The following is a 17563-nucleotide window of genomic DNA, read 5'->3' as shown; positions in this document are numbered from 1 at the left end:
GGAATGGTAAGAATAGAGGAATAATGAAAAGTTGTGCGATGACAGGTATGGTATTGCCTGGTATTGGAGGTGAGCAGGATGGATTAGGAATGGCAGGTGAATGATAGGGAGAGGGGGTGGGGAGGGTGGGGAGTAGGAGAGAGAGAGGAGGAGGGAGAGAGAGAGAGAGAGAGAGAGAGAGAATAAGAGAATAAAACAGCAGTGTGTGTGAAGATGGGAGACAACTGCAGGGGGGAGATAAGCAGGAACCCTAGTGCTGGATTCTGCTAAATAAAGGAGGTGAGAACTGAAACTATCAGAGGACAAGAGAGTTGAACAACAGTTAGAACCAGAAGGGGGATGGGATATGGATCCTGTGTGTAAAGTTAGTGGATGGAAGAGGAAGTAGAGGAAAAAAATGGGGTTAAATGGGTGAGGGGTCTGAGGGGAGGTGGTAAGGGAGAAGGAGGGAGAGAGGGAGAAATAAGAGACTAAAATTGGAAAATTCAATATTGAAAATCCCTCTCAGGCAATGACTTTTAAATGATACAGCAACATGTCTTAATCTTTGTGCCATGTCATGCTTCAGAGTGGGAGGCTAACATGCTCATGTGGTGGACTCCTATGCCACTGAATTCAAACTGAGGATTGCGTGCTGTTTGATGTCACTGCACATGAATTTTACACACATTTGGCATGTCATCTAAGACTCTGGCGAACTTCTAAAGATGCACAGTGGAGAGTATCCTGACTGGTTGCATCATGGACACATTTGGAATCGATTGTTAAGGATGAAATTAGAGTACCCGGAGGCACATGACAAGATTGGCCGAAGCCAGCATGGTCTTCTGAAAGGAAAATCCTGCCTGACAAACCTACTGCAATTCTTTGAGGAAATTACAAGCAGGATGACGTGGTGTACTTGGATTTTCAGAAGGCCTTTGACAAGGTGCCGCAAATGAGGAATTACAGGGAAATTACAAGAATGGGTGGAGCATTGGATGGTCAACAGAAAACAGAGAGTGGGAATAAAGGCATCCTATTCTGACTGGCTGCTGGTTACCAGTGGAGTTCCACAGGGGTCGGTGTTGGGACCACTGCATTTTACGATGTATGTCAATGCTTTGGACTATGGTATTAATGGATTTATGCTAAGTTTGCTGATGATACAAAGATAGGTGGAGGAGTGAGTAGTGTTGAGGAAACAGAGACCCTGCAGAGAGACTTATATAGTTTAGGGGAATGGGCAAAGAAGTGACAAATGAAATACAATGTTGGAGAGTGTATGGTCATGCATTTTGGTGGAAGAAATAAACAGGCAGACTATATTTAGATGGGGAGAGAATTCAAAATGCAGAGATGCAAAGGGACTTGGGAGTCCTTGTGCAAGATACCCTAAAGGTTAACCTCTAGGTTGAGTCAGTTGTGAAGAAGGCAAATGCAACATTGGCATTCACTTCTCGAGGTATAGAATATAAGAGCAGAGATGTGATGTTGAGGATCTATAAGGCACTCGTGAGACCACACTTGAGTATTGTGTGCAGTTTTGGGCTCCTTATTTTAGAAAGGATATACTGACATTGGAGAAGGTTCAGAGAAGATTCATAAGAATGATTCCAGGAATGAAAGGGTTACCGTATGAGGAACATCCAGCAGCTCTTGGGCTGTATTCCCTGGGGATCAGGAGAATGAGTGGGGGATCTCATAGAAACATTCCAAATGATAAAAGGCCTGAACATATTAGATATGGCAAAGTACTTCCCATGGTAGGGGTGTCCAGGACAGGAGGGTACGACTTCAGGATTGAAGGATGTCCATTTAGAACAGAGTTGTGGACAAATTAGAGGGTGGCAAATCTGTTGAATTTGTTGCCACGAGTGGCTGTGGAGGCCAGGTCATTGGGTTTATTTAAGGCAGAGATAGACAGGTTCTTGATTAGCCAGGATATCAAAGGGTATGGGGTGAAGGCAGAGGAGTGGGGATGACTGGAAGAATTGGATCAGCCCATGATTGAATGGTGGGACAGACTCAATGGGCTGAAGGGCCTACTTCTGCTCCTATATCTTATGGTCTTGTGGACTGGTATGCAAAGACCAAACTGGAAAAGTGGTGGATACAGCCAATTCCATCAAAGGCAAAGCCCTCCCCACCAATGCGCACATCTACAAGGAGTACTCTTATAAGAAAGCAGCATCCATCATCAAGGACCCCCATCATCCAGGCTATCCAGTCTTTTCTCTGCTGCCATTGGTATGATGCCTTAGGTCACATACAACCAGGTTCAGGAACGGTTATTACCCTTCAACCTTCAGGCTTCTGAACCGGACAACTTCACTCAACTCAACCCCGAACTGATTCCACAAACTATGGACTCACTTTCAAGGACTCTACCACTCAAATTCTCAGTATTATTTATTTACTTTTTTATTTGCACATTTCGTCATCTTTTGCACATTGGACATTTGGACGGAGTCCTGATAAAGGGTCTTGGCCCAAAAGTCTTTTCCATAGTTGCTGCCTGCCCTGCTGAGGTCCTCCAGCATTTTGTGTGTGTTGCTTGGATTTCCAGAATCAGCAGATTTTCTCTTGTTTGTGATTGGATATTTGTCAGTCTTCGTTTCTGTGTAGTTTTTCAAAGATTCTCTTGTAATTTCTATTCTATTGTGAATGCCTGAATTTAATCTCAAGGTAAAGGTGGTGTATGGTGGCTGGTTGGTGGCATAGTGGCATCAGTGCTGGACTTTGGAGCAAAGCCTCCTGAGTTCGAATCCAGCCGGCTCCAAAAAACCTGGAGAGGGATGAGCTCCGCCAGGTTTCAGATGCCCAAGACACGCTGTGTGACGATCAAGCACCAAAAAGATTGGTGCAAAAAGCTTGACATGACGGTGCTCCGACGACTCCACTAGGTGTTAAGGGTGCACAAAGGTGACATATACATACTTTGATAATAAACTTATTTTGAAGTTTGAACATACCCTGTGACATTTGTATATGTTGGAATGTTATGGAGCTCAGGATGAGGGCCTGACTCTGATGGGGGGGGGGGGGGCGGAACTGCCAGCCAGTTATATTTACCTTTAAAAATAAAATCAGTTTAATAACACACACATATATGGTCAAGGATGTGACCTGCAACAAAAAGAACAACATTCAACTAATAGTGAAAAAAAGGATTATATACAAATAAAGTTAGAGTATGGATATGGAGTAAAATGTGCGTAAATACATAAATATAAGCCTGTATTTACAATGTAAACAGTATTATAAAAAGTGGTTTAAAATGTTTACAGTGTAGTGTAGAGACAGGTGTGGTCGAAGCTCACAGCCATTGACACTTGGCTGAGTGTCAATGTCACTGGGCACAGTTCCAAGGGTGAAAAAAACCAAGCTGCTGAAGCAACTCAGTGAGTTGAGCAACTTATGTTGGGGATAGGGACTGCCACTACTTCAGGTTGTGATCCTGGATCAGGACTCAAAATATTGACAATTCCTTTGCCCTAAAAGATGCAGCTGAGCTCATCTAGCACTTTGTCCATATTGCTCTAGGTTTCAAGGGCTGCATCGACTTTTACAAAGGCTCTTGTTGTCAGCAGGGTCTGATGCAGTTCTTTACATATTAGTCCAGGGCAATGATTGATGCCAGAGTAACCAAGTAATTTACATGGAATCTTTATAGTTTCCTGCAAATAAAATTTCTGGCAGCGTTTCAAGGCCCACAGAGGAGATCTTACAGAACAAAAGCAGTGACAAGGAATCTCTGTCAATGCACTAGAGAGGCCTCACCTCTTTCATTTAGTACAGAGAATGTTAAGCAGAGATTTAGAACTGTGACAATTAAAGGAAAAACATCCAGGATAACCTGCCAAAGAATCAGAGTGGAGATGGAGAAATCACTACAAATGGTAAGGACTGATGAAGGGTAATTAATCTGAAATGTTAATCCTGTTTCTCTCCCCACAGCTGTTGTCTGACCTGTTGAGTGTTTGTAGCATTTTCTATTTTTACCTCAGCATCCAAAGTTTTTTTTGTATTTTGGAAGATTTTTTGAAAGTAATTAAGAATACTGTGTGTTGGAAGAAGATTTAATATTTAACAGTGACTTTTGAGAAGGAAATTATATAAATAGGGAGTAAAAATCTGGGTAATATGCGGGGGAGGGGCTGGTGCCAAGACGGTGGGGTGAGCCGAAAAGAGGAAAGAATCCCACAGAAATAATTGCGTAAGAAGCAGGTGTAGACTGTTCAGCCCCTTGACATAATTTTCTTGCCCAATTCCTCATTGTATTTTGGTTGCTCTAATGTCCAGAAACACTTGTTCTGTTTTAAATGTAGTCAAAGACTGAAAAACTCTTACTGTCTCGGGCAGGAACCTCTGTCCTTTGAGAAATTTCTCCTCAGGTTATGGCAGAGGAGGGGCTGTTGATAGGAGAATCTCTGAAGCACAAATCTCACGTGAGCTTCGTGTAACCTGAACAGTTTGCAAGTCAGAAATGCAGTCGTGAACCCAGTTCACACCTGACAGAAGATGCCCAGAGTCTCACGGCAGGCGGCATATCCATCTCACCAGTCTCCAAGATGTACTTACTCTGATGTACGAACTGTGCATAAATCATGTGTTTGTAAGATAGGGAGAGCCTTTGGGAAGGTGTGCTTTATCTCAGCTTCTTATGCCAGGAGTTAAAAATTACTTTGTATCCATTTCAATGAGGTTTTACCAGATATTTTTTTAAAAAAGAGTTTGTCAGATTAATTCCTGGGATTAAAAGGTTGCTTTACCACATGGCTAAAGAAATTACATTTATATTCTTTGGACTTGGGAGGAATGAAGAGAGATCTTATAAAAACAAGAGCATGCAGCAGGGAGAGAGAATCTCAATCGAGGAGTCACTGACAAGATTAGGGAATGTTCTCAGGTTTTGGGAATTTCATCATTCCGGGCAAATCTCCGGAATTATGCAGAGGGCTGTGGAGTGGGGGTGTTTAAAAAGGAGGTAGATGCAGTTTTATAAGATCTGATGATTGAGGATTGTGAGGAATTGGCACAGTGAAGGACGGAGAGCTGGGGCAGATCATTCATGATCAGTTGGAAGGTGGGGGAGGATTGAGGGGCCAAGTGGCTTTTTCCTTCTCATGTCCTGTACATATTTGTGTACTTTAGGGAGCAATGATCTAGCTTACTCCAAAGTTTACTTGTATGACTTATCTACCATCCTAGGAGTCAAGTTAACTGAATCCTCACCTCATTCCCCCTATTGCAAGCTAATCATTTTCAGGTAAGGGGAGCAATGATTTATAATACCCTAATATGGATTGAGTGTATGACACCCCACCAATGAATTGGGAGACTTGACCATAGATCCAACGGAGAGATTAACTTTTGATCTCAATGCCCATCTTTTATAATGTCCACTTTATAAGTTTGTTGGGAAGAACTATTTCAAATGAAGGTTTAGTGAAATGAAGCTAGCGAGAATATTCCTGTCATGTCAATAGCCCTACGAAATGAATTTGCTTTTTTTTTAAAAGCCAGAGGAAGCCAAGAGGACATTTAACAATTGCTTTCGACGAAGCACACAAGCCAATCTCCTCCAATATATAGAAGCCAATCGTCATCATTTTATTCCTGTGCACTGTGCAGCCTCTGCCCCACACCGGCCGAAATCCGAACCCATCTTGCAGGGAGCTGCCCCGTTGTGGAGCAGCCTGGGCTGGTGTCGCCTGTTGCTGCGGGTTATTAATATTAACAGAGAGCCAGTGACGTGCAGGGATGAACGTGGTTTGCCCGCTTCTCAATGGCGCTCTGTGCCCGGGAGATGGAGCAGTTCTTACATTTGACAGCAGCCGAGAATCTGAACGCCCGAGGAGCGCTTCCTACGGCAGCAACGGCCAAATATGTGGATGGATTAAATAACAAGCTCCCCGCCGCCCCACCCCCCCACATCGCAGGAACACATACACACACAGACGGATGGGAATTGCAGGGGCAACGCCAGCCTGAAGCTGCAGCCGTGAGATGGCAGAGAGCCCGCAGGAGCCCGGGCTGAACACAGGAAACGAAGCGGAGAGCAGGGAACAAGGCGACAAGGCGGAGGGAGCCCAGCTCAACCTGCTGGAGACGTGCGCCGTCTGCAAGCAGAATTTCCAAAGTCGAGATCCCAAACTGCTGCCATGTTTGCACTCCTTCTGCAAGAAGTGTCTGCCCGAGCCTCAGAGGCACTTGGTGCTGCAGGGCTCGGGCAGCCTGGCCGACTCCTCTCTCCAGCAGCAGCAGCAGCAGCAGAGTGAGTAGGCACCCGGGGCTGGGAGGGAGAAGCTCCTGCAAACCCTCGCACCTTCGCCCCCTTGCGCAGTGCACGGATTACCGAGCTCCAGTGCACACAACCACCACCATTCCCAGGCTTGCTGCGGGCCTAGTGTCCACAACCCTTTGTCAAGCCGCTCCTTCCTCTCACCCGGGACCATTACACAGAGACGCGGGTCCCGGTCGCCTGCAGAACGCCCCCTCGAACCACCCCACCCCCACCTTCACAGCTCCCTTCTGAAAGGACTTTTTGTTGTTAGTTGCACCCACTTTGGAACTGACACTCGCATTTGACGTTTTAAGCCCCACTTCTATCCCAATTCTGCTCCACTCCACGGTGTAATCCATCCGTAGATGTTTATTACTCCTGTAACTTTAGCAGCCTGGCCAGTTATGTAGAGAGGGAGAATAATGCACGGCTTGAAGGTAATGGACAATAGGAGCCACCCTACCCTATCTGTCACACGGGGCTGGGCTCCGGTGACAATGTACCACATTTTCTCGGAATCCTGCTTTTCATCCGAATTTGCGTTGGTCTCATTTCCTCCCTATACTGGGTTTTTTTTTGATTAAGTTCTGCACAAATGGAAGCCGAGGGGTATTTGAGAGGATGGGCAATTTGGCGCTTTGACATCGCGGTCAAAGCGCTCAAAAGCCACGGGTAACGCAGGGAGGGCTTTGTAGGGCTGGCCGGCTAGTCTCTCCAGCCAGAGTGAAGTCAACGGGAGGTCTGATCTTATTAATATTCATTATAACGTCTCTGATAAACCAAAAAAAAACTTGCTTTTAAAGTGTCATGTTATAAGAGGCTGTCACAATTAATCAGAAAACAACCGGAGATCAATGTTTTGCTCTGGCTGGGACCTCTTGGGAGGTAGAGTCCTTTTACAGCCTGTTTGTTTTGTGTAGTTATCTCACGTTAACCACAATGCAGTAACACAAATCACTGGGTTTCTGGCGAATTTCACGCATCATCTGACACTGTATGCCAACAGCTGAAATGTATATAAAACAGAAGTATTATTAAAAAGATGAGCTTTGGCACATAACTTTATTTGAAAGCGTTTATTGTAAAATTAGGTTTTGATGGTTCATTTGGAGTAAAAAGGAGCGTTTAAGAAGCCGATACACTAGGTTTAGGATAAACGTGTTCCCACAAAGAAAAAGGGCGGGAGGGCCGACTCTAGTCCCCAGCAGAAGAGTAGATAGTGAAGGTTGATATTAAAAGGGAAATCAGCAAATCAAAGACAACTTAATAAAGTAAGGCTGTTTGAATCAAAGCAAATCCGAAGACTTTTTTAGTATATTAAAGAGTGTGAAGATAACTTGGGCAAGAAAGGGGCAAATTGACACAGTACCGGCAACCTGTGTGGAGATTGAAGACGAACACCTTACAGAAGATATTGATGTGGCAGTTAAGGGAGGCCAGTGTGAAATGTTACATAAAATAACCATAGTAAATGAGAAAGTGATAAAGTACCTCTCAAAGTCGATAAATCGCCAGGCCTAGATGAAATCTAATCCAGAGTTACTGCTTTCAGCTTGTTGACCTTTAACCTGAAATAGAAAAAAAAGTATTTTGAGTTGCAGAGAAGGGGAAGGGGTGGACTAAGCAGACTGCAATGTCTGTGATAAAGTGGAGAGACTGAATAACACTAGCTTGGTGTTGCTTGCTTGAGCTCTTCCTTTTCACAAGACCTGCAGATCTCCACTATTTTTGAGAGTTTTAAAAAAAATTCTTGAAGACTAATATAAATATTTACTTTGTCACTTCATTATTTCTAAATATAATTTCTTCTGGTTCAGTGGATATGTGATCAACATTAAGGTTAGCTAGTCTTTCTATATATTAGTGAAAGCTTTTTGTTCCTTGTTAGGTCATCATTGTACTCTCTTTTCCCTTTTCTTTTCAATGCCATAGTCCTGCAGATTTCTGAAATTTTCCCAATCCTCGGCCTTGCAACTTTTTGGCAAATTAAAAAGACCTTTTCATGATCTAATACTGCCCTTAATTTAAATAGCTATCCCTCTGAGTTTGTCTTAAAGTGGCCAATGAGTGCACATCTCTTTTATTAGGTACCTCCTGTACCTAATAAAGTGGATACTAAGTGTATGTTTGTGGCCTTCTGTGGCTGTAGCCCATCCACTTCAAGGTTGAAGGTGTTGTGCATTCAGAGATGCTCTTCTGCACACCGCTGTTGTAACATAGGGTTATTGCAGTTACTGTCACCTTCCTGTGAGCTTAAGCTAGTCTGGTCATTCTCCTCTGAGCTTTCATTAGGAAGGTGTTTTTTCCTCAGAACTGCTACTCATTGGATGTCTTTTTGCACCATTCTCTGTAAATTCTAAAGAGTATTGTGCTTGAAAATCTCAGGAGATCGGCAGTTTCTGAAATGCTCAAATTACCCTTCTGACACTAACAATCATTCCACTGTCAAAGTCGCTCAGATTGCATTTCTTCCTCATTCTGATGTTTGGTTAGAATAACAACTGAACCTTTTATAGAGTCATTAGAACTGCACAGCACAGAAACAGGCCCTTTGGCCCATCTAGTCTGTGCCAAACAATTTAAACTGTTTGCTCCCATTGACCTGCACCAGGACCATAGTCCTTCATACCCCTACCATCCATATATGCATCCAAACTTCTCCTAAATATTGAAATCATGTTCACATGCACCACTTTTTTTTAAGTGCAATCGTGAACAACAGCCAGATCAAACATGCTGATCAAGTCAACTAGTTCCCAAAGAGAACTCTGATAGGCCAATCAGATGGTTCACTGCTGCTCAGTGATAGACCACTTGCACTGGCAGCTCGTTTCATGTTCTCACAACCGTCTGAGTGAAGAAGCTTCCTCTTGTGCTCCTCTTAAACTTTTCACCTTTCACCCTTAACCCATGACCGCCAGTTATAGTCCCTCCCAACCTCAGTGGAGAAAGCCTGCTTGCGTTTGCTCTGTCTATACCCCTTATAATTTTGTATGTCTTTATCAAGTCTCCCCTTAATCTTCTATGTTCCAAGGAATAAAGTCATAACGTATTCAATCTTTCCTTGTAACTCAGCTCCTCCAGTCCTGGGAACATCCTTGTAATTTTTCTCTGTACTGTATTCTTTCAACCTTGTTTACATCATCCCTGAAGGCAGGTGACCAGAACTGCACATAATATCCAAATTATGCCCCACCAACATAACATCCCATCTCCTGTACTCAATTTATGAAGGCCAATCTATCAAAAGCTTTCTTTATGACCCTATGCCACTGAAGCCACTTTCACTGAATTATGGACCAGTACACACAGGTCTCTTTGTTCTACCATGCTCCTCAGTGCCCTACCATTCACTGTGTAAGACCTACCCTGGGTAGTCCTACCGAAGTGCACCACCTTGCACTTGTCTGCATTAAATTCCAACTGTGATTTTTTCAGCCTATTTTTTTCAGTTGGTCCAGATCCCGTTGTCCGCTACACACCCCTAATCTTGGTGCCACATGCTAGTTTGCAGATCCAGTTAACCACACCATCTTCATCCAGATCTAGATGACAAACAACAACGGACCCAGTACCGATCCCGACAGCACTCCACTAGTCCAGTCAGAGAGGCAATCATCTACACCCACTCTCTGGCTTCTCCCACAAAGACAATGTCTGATCCAATTTACTACCTCATCCTGAATGCTGAGCAACTGAACCTTCTTGCCCATCCTCCCATGCAGGATCTTGTCAAAGGCCTTGCTAAAGTCTATGTAGACAACATCCACTGCCTTAACTTCATCAACTCTCCTGGCAACCTCCTCAGAAAAAGCCCTATAAGATTGGTTAGAAATGAACTACTTTGCACAAAGCCATGCTGACTATCTGTAATCAGTATGAATATTTAGATATATGAGTATTCAGTTCCTTATATATCCAGTCCCTTAGAATAGCTTCCAATAATTTTCCTACTATTAATGTCAGGCCTACTAGCCTATAATTTCCTGGTTTATTTTTAGAGCCTTTCTTAAACAGCAGAACAGTATTAGCTGTCCTCCAATCCTCTGGTACCTCGCCTGTCACTAAGGATGATTTAAATATCTCTACTAGGGCTCGTGCAATCTCTGGACTTGCCTCCTACAGGGTCCAAGGGAACACCTTGTCAGTCCCTGGGTATTTATCCACCCTAGTTTGCCTCCAAGGAGCAAACAACCCCTCTTCTGCAATCTGTATAGGTTCCATGAATTTGATGCTGCTTTGCATCGCTTCTATAGACTCTGTGTCTGCTTCCTGAGTAAAATACAAATGAAAAAATTCCATTTAAGATCTTCTCCATCTCTTCTGGCTCCATGCATGGATTACAGTTCTGATCTTCCAGAGGACCAATTTTGTCCCTTGCGATCCTTTTGCTCTTAACGTATCTGTAGAACCTCTTAGAATTTTCTTTCCTGTTGTCTGTTAAGGCAATCTCATGCCTTTTTTAAGCTCTCCTGATTTCTTTCTCAAGTGTTCTCTTGCATTTCTTATATTCCATAAGAGCTTCATTTGTTCCTCCTACCTATACCTGCTAATGCACCTCTTCTTTTCTTAACCAGGGCCTCAATATCCCTTGAAAACCAAGGTTCTGAAAGCTTGTTATCATTGCCTTTTATTCTGACAGGCACATGAAGCTTTGAACTCTGAAAATTTCATCTTTGAAGGCCATGTTGCATCTTGACCGTGTCTGCATGCTTTTATGTATTGAGTTGTTGCCACATGATTGGCTGATCTGTATTAATTCTTGAACTGTTTGTCATTGCTTCTTTATGATCATGGCTTTTAATGTAGTTTCCCAATCAACCAAAGACATGTTTTATCCTGTCACAGTTTATACTATTTCTATTTAAGCCGTAGATTTCAGGATGAACTAAATCACTTTTCTTATCATAAAACTCAATCATACTTTAATTATGTTACTCAAACACCCTTTAACTACCAGGTAAATAATTTGACATTTTCATACTTATCAGTATAGTATCTAAAATAACCAACCTATCGCTTATTTGCTTGAGAATATATTCATGATAAACCATTTCTGAGGCAATGTGAATGTTTCATCTTTCTGCTGACTTGTTCAGTCTTTATGTAGATTAAATACCCCGTGATTATTGTATTACCTTGTTACATACACCTTTAATTTTCTGATTTATGTTGTTTCCTCAATTACCAATATTCTCTTGGGGCCTCTCTGTATGTAGTTGCTTTAGTGTTTTATGCCCCTTGTATTTTCTTAGCTTCATCCAAACTGATCTTTACGTTGATTTTTTTTTGAGTTAAGATTGTTCCTTTCATGGCTTTTATCTCATTCTGTACTGTCAAGATCAGTCCTCCATTTCCAGTGCAATGAAGTTGAAACATTATTTCTCTAACTAAAAATTTAGCCTGACCTGAGTATTTCCATCCAGCTGTTTGTTTTAATTTTCAATATCCAGCATCCACATCTTCATGTCTGATTTTGTCTCCATTTTTATTTTGCTTGCCTTTTTTTTCAACAAGGAGTATCCTGGAATGTTTAATTCCAAGCCTTTGTTGCTTTACAAGCACACTCTGGAAAAACAGGAGACACAGATATTGCAGAAGTTGGAGTAACAAACAATCTGCTGGAGGAACTCAGCAGGTTGAGCAGCTTCTGTTGGAGGAAAGTCCTATTGCAGGATTTTGACTTGAAATGCCATCAGTTCTTTCCCCCCACAGATGCTGTTGGACCTGCTGAGTTTTCCAACAAATTGTTAATTGCTTTGAAAAATATGCTAGGTAGTATCCATTTATTTCTGTAACACACACAAAATGCTGGAGGAACACAGCAGGTCAGGCATCATCTATGGAAAGGAATGAACAGTTGATCTTTCGGGCTGAGATCCTTCATTAGGAGTCCAAAGGGTCTCAGCCCAAAACATTGATTGTTTACTCTTTTCCATAGATGTTGCTCGGCCTGCTGAATTCTTCCAGCATTTTGTGTGTGTTCCTTGTTCTGAATGTTACATGGAGTCAGATAGTGAGCCTTTATTATTTCTTTCTACCCTTTTTCCTTACACTAGTTAAAGTGATTGGTTTTACATGCTGTTCCTCACTGACAGGCTTTTGGTTATGATTATATTAAAAACAGAACCTGCTGGAAACAATCAACAAGTCAGGTGGCATTCATGAAAAGAGAAAGTTAACATTTCAGATCTGAGTCCTGTATGTGCTTTAACACTTCATTTGAAACCATAGCTATATCTAGTGTTTTTTTTTTGATTCTGCAGAAACTGGTCCCATTTTGATTCAAGTGAAGACACTCTTACCTTCTGATTTCCTTGTACTTGTTTTAGCTGTGGTTGTACAACACACCTTCAGATTATTTGGCCCACTATGTCCATGCCAATCTTTTTGCCCACCTAAACTAAAACCATTTGCCTGACCATTAGGACTGTTTGCTGCTGTTTTTGCCCTTGTGTGTCTATCTAAATGTCTGTCAAATGTAATATTTGCATTTGATTCCACCACTTCCTCTGGCATTGTTCTCCAGAAATGAAAAGCTCTCTCTCAAAAAAAAATTCTTTTGAAAACTGTTTCTAAACTCCTTCTGCTCACCTTAAACCTAACCCCTACTGTGAGAAAAGCAATTCTGAGTGTCTGATGCTGTGGATTCTGGTTAATCGGGACACATCGGAATCAGTACATTTTGGTTCAATGAAGCGGCTCTCCCAATTAGCTAAAGTTTCATAGAAATAGTTAAAAGGCATAAAAAGACAATCTGTCATTTAACTGAGTAACAGTTCATGTATTTAAATGAAATACAGAACAAATGAGAACACTAGCATTACCCCTCCAGTAGTATAACACTGTATTAGTTCCTAATGGTTAGCGACGGACTAATTCATCTGACGTGTTCTTTTGATTGACTGCAAATGAACAAAATCAGCGCAGACACCTAGTGCAGATGATGGACTGCCCAATCAATTCTTTAGATAACTGTGTCCCTCCAAATCTTCATTATGATGATTGTCAATACCTTTGTAATTCCTAAATTGTTGAAATAGTGAAATAGTTTCATTTTCACTCCCGGTTGTTTTTGGGATCTCAAAGCCTGAATGCTTGAATGTGCATTTGGCAAAACAGTGCCAAGTTGTCTTACTACTTATTTCTTGTCAGTTATCAATGACAAAATCACTGCTTTTTGAATGTAAACACACGTAACTGATGCTAATTAAAAACTGATTTGTGTAAGCACAGTGAAGTATCTAATGGCCATGCAAGGCATGGAACTGATGCTAGCTAGAAACTGGTAACAGTCTCCTGCTCCAATTAAGTGGCATAGTGAATCAGAATCAGGTTTATTATCACTGGCATATAACATGAAATTTGTTAACTTAGCAGCAGCGGTTCAATGCAATATATAATATAGAAGAGAAAAAATAATAAAATTAAAAAATAATAATAAGTAATTCAATTACAGTATATGTATATTGAATAGATTAAAAACATATAAAAACAGAAATACTGTATATTTAAAAAAGTGAGGTAGTGTCCAAAGGTTCAATGTCCATTTAGGAATTGCATGGCAGAGGGGAAGAAGTTGTTCCTGAATCGCTGAGTGTGTGCCTTCAGGCTTCTGTACTTTCTACCTGATGGTAACAGTGAGAAAAGGACATGCCCTGGGTGCTGGAGGTCCTTAATAATGGATGCTGCCTTTCTGAGACACCGCTCCCTAAAGATATCATGGGTACTTTGTAGGCTAGTACCCAAGATGGAGCTGACTAGGTTTACAACCTTCTGCATCTTCTTTCGGTCCTGTGTAGTAGCCCCCTCCCCTCCCCCCCATACCAGACAGTGATGCAGCCTGTCAGAATGCTCTCCACGGTGCATCTATAGAAATTTTTGAGTGTATTTATTGACATGGCAAATCTCTTCGAACTCCTAATAAAGTATAGCCACTGTCTTGCCTTCTTTATAACTACATTGATATGTTGGGACCAGGTTCAACCTCAGAGATCTTGACACCCAGGAATTTGAAACTGCTCACTCTCTCCACTTCTGATCCCTCTATGAGAATTGGTATGTGTTCCTTTGTCTTACCTTTCCTGAAGTCCACAGTCAGCTCTTTCGTCTTACTGACATTGAGTGCCAGGTTGTTGCTGCGGCACCGTTCCACTAGTTGGCATATTTCACTCCTGTACACCCTTTCGTCACCACCTGAGATTCTACCAACAATGGTTGTATCATCAGGAAATTTGTAGATGGTATTTGAGCTATGCCTAGCCACAAGGTTACGTGTATATAGAGAGTAGAGCAGTGGGCTAAGCACACACCCTTGAGGTGCGCCAGTGTTGATTGTCAGCAAGGAGGATATGTTGTCACCAATCCGCATGGATTGTGGTCTTCCGGTTAGGAAGTCGAGCATCCAATTGCAGAGGGAGGTACAGAGGCCCAGGTTCTGCGCTTCTCAATCAGGATTGTGGGAATGATGGTATTAAATGCTGAGCTATAGTTGATGAACAATATCCTGACCTCAATGTCCCAAATAAATGAAGGAAACCCTAGCTATTGTCTCAATTTAGCTTTTGTCCTTTGAGAGTTGTCCCAAATAAGCAGCTGTTCTGATTAACCAACGGCCTAATTAACGGAATCCACTGCATATCTATGCAGCTTGTATACCTCTATTAGGTCACACCTTGGCCTCCTCTGCGCCATGGAAAATAAGCCCTGCTTATCTACTCTCTCTCCATTACTGAAATCCTACAATCCATGGAACATCCTGGTGAATTCTTTCTAGTGCAGCTGTGTGCTTATAGTACAGCAACCAAAACTGTATATGCTGCAACTTTACAAAAACACAGGTTGCAGTAATGTCCCTATTTATATATTTTATGCTCTGCTCTGTCAAGGCGAGCATATTGTGCATCTTGCCATCCTATTTACTTTTGTTGTCACTTTCCAGGAACTGTGCACTCAAGCTTCAAGCTTCCCCTCGTTTGTTAACACTCCTTTGCACCCTATCATTTACTAGATATGTATTCCTCCTATTTGCCTTCCCAAAATGCATCACCTTGCACTTGTTCAAATTAATTTCCATCTACCAATGCCTCGCCCAGCTTTCCTTGTAGTAAATATCCTGTTCTACTTTAAACAAACTTGCTGACCACAATACAATTAACCTTTATGTCATCCACAAGTATCCTGTATTCACAGTCATTAATATATTAACGTAGCAACCAAGGTCCCAGCACCAATCATCAAACTTTCCTCAGAACAATCTATGTGCCACGCATTCAAATTTTTGATCTTGTTGACTCTGAGATGAATTGCACATGGTTGAGGCAGTAATCCAGTGATGATTATTTTTAGTGGTTTTGCTTTTTAATTTGGGCTCGGCAGGACGGATTCTTTGTTCAATCGGTCATTGATTTCCATTAGGAGCATTTCTGCTGGCTATTTCTCCTCTTACTCCAAATTACTCTCTTGAAGTCTACCACCAACAAGACAATCTAGTCTTTAAGGCTATCAGTTGTAGCTGCAGAGACTGTTATCTATTACTGCTGAAAATGCTCCCTTCTATTACAACCATGTTTCTCTTCATTTCCTTATGGAGTGGACCCTGGGCCACAGATCTCACAGTGTTGGTCAAATGCAAGGGCTGATGCTCTTGCACTACTTTCCTCAGTCACAGTCTCATCCTCCTAACCCTTTTGACTGATAAGTGTTGTAGTAATTTCAGAGGTGAATTGCCTCCTGGAACAGGGTACCTCAGTAACTTTCAACGTCCATAGTGCGCTGTTGTGTTTGAATTTCACCTCCAGTTCATTAATACTGAACCAATGTTGGGACAGGAGTCAATGAGGTTCATATGAAAAATAAAACCGGGCCATAGCTCTCCGTACTCTCCTTAATTATTCAAACTTCTCTTAAATATTGCAGTCAAATCCACATTCACCTCCTCTGCTGGCAGCTCGCTCCATACTCCATTCACCCTCTTGAGTTCCCCCTCAAGTTCCCCTAAAATACTTAATCTTTTCATCCCGAAACCTATCACCTCTAGTTCTAGTCTTACATGACTTTAGTGAAAAAGCCGGCTTGCATTTACCCAATTTGTACCCCTTACAATTTTGTATATCTCCATCAAATCTCCCCTCATTCTCCTATGCTCTAGGGAAGAAGTTCTAAACTGGATCAGCCTTTCTCTATAACTCAGTGCCATAAATTACAGCCTCAAGTGCTGTAAATTTTCTCTGTACTCTTCTAATCTTATTGTTATTTTTTTTTGTGGGTGGGTGCCTTGCCAAATTTTATACAACTTCAACATAACATCCCAGCTCCCATACTCAATACTTTGACTTATGGAGGACAGTGTACGAAAAGCTCTCTTTGCGATACTATCTATCTGTGATGCCACAGTTGTATCTCATTAACATATCTATATTTCCAGATCTCTCTGCTCTACTGCACTCCTCGGTGCCCTACTGTTCACTATGTAAGTCTGACCCTGGTTTGTCTTCTCAAAGTGCAAAACCCCAAACTTGTCTGCATTAAGTTCCATCTTCCATCTTTAGCACATCTTCATAGCTGGTCCAGATCCTGCTGCAAGATTTGGTAGCCTTCCTTGCTGTTCACTACACCTTCAATCCTAGTGCCACCTGCAAATTTGCTGATCCAGTTTACCACATTATCATCCAGATCATTAATATAGATGACAAACCTAACAGAAATGTACTTGAGAATTGGAATTGAAGAGTCTATTCCCGATATTGCCATTTTTTTTTACAAAAAAAGTTAATGGCTTCCCTCGTACAAATGGACATTATGTAATATGAACAGGGTCTCTACCAGTATGAGGACGTGTCTAAAAGCATAGCTGATGTCAGTTAGAGTATTGAAATAAGAATTGTATCAGTAATGGAAAGGAAGCAGTTTGAGGGCTCAGGGGAAGGAAGGGAGAATACAAACAATTGGGTCACACTTTCAAGGAGCCAGTTGATGGGTGGAGCAGTTTCCTATTGTGAAGTGGCAGCATGGGTTAGGAAGCGCTGATTGGAGGAGGGTTGTCTGTCCTGTGAATCTTGGCACCACAGTGAAACCCTGGGCCAGCAAAGGCCGTGAGCTCAGCATCTTGATGGAAGCAAGCTACACTGGTGATGCATGGAAAATATGGGGGATGGGGATGTCAGAGGTTAAGATTTTACACAGAGAGTATTTTTACATAGAGAGTGGAGAATGCGTTGAAGTGTTTGAAGCAGATACACTGGGGGCACTTAAGAAGTTCTTAGGTGCATAGATGATTAAAAACAAATGGAGGCT

The 17563-nt window shown here is 42.0% G+C and overlaps 1 protein-coding gene across 1 annotated transcript in view; it reads left to right on the top strand.

Moving 5' to 3' along the window:
* Positions 1-5848: 5848 nt before the first annotated feature.
* LOC132398412 (transcription intermediary factor 1-alpha-like) overlaps positions 5849-17563 on the top strand; it is a 158308-nt gene continuing 146593 nt past the window's right edge. Inside the window, exon 1 of the mRNA XM_059977796.1 lies at positions 5849-6259. Coding sequence (XP_059833779.1) covers positions 5992-6259 — 268 coding nt within the window. The 5' untranslated portion in view covers positions 5849-5991. The remainder of the gene's footprint in view (positions 6260-17563) is intronic.

This window comes from Hypanus sabinus, chromosome 8, assembly GCF_030144855.1.
Source record: "Hypanus sabinus isolate sHypSab1 chromosome 8, sHypSab1.hap1, whole genome shotgun sequence".
In the NCBI taxonomy this organism is placed as follows: domain Eukaryota; kingdom Metazoa; phylum Chordata; class Chondrichthyes; order Myliobatiformes; family Dasyatidae; genus Hypanus; species Hypanus sabinus.
This window is presented reverse-complemented; position numbering and strand designations above follow the sequence as displayed.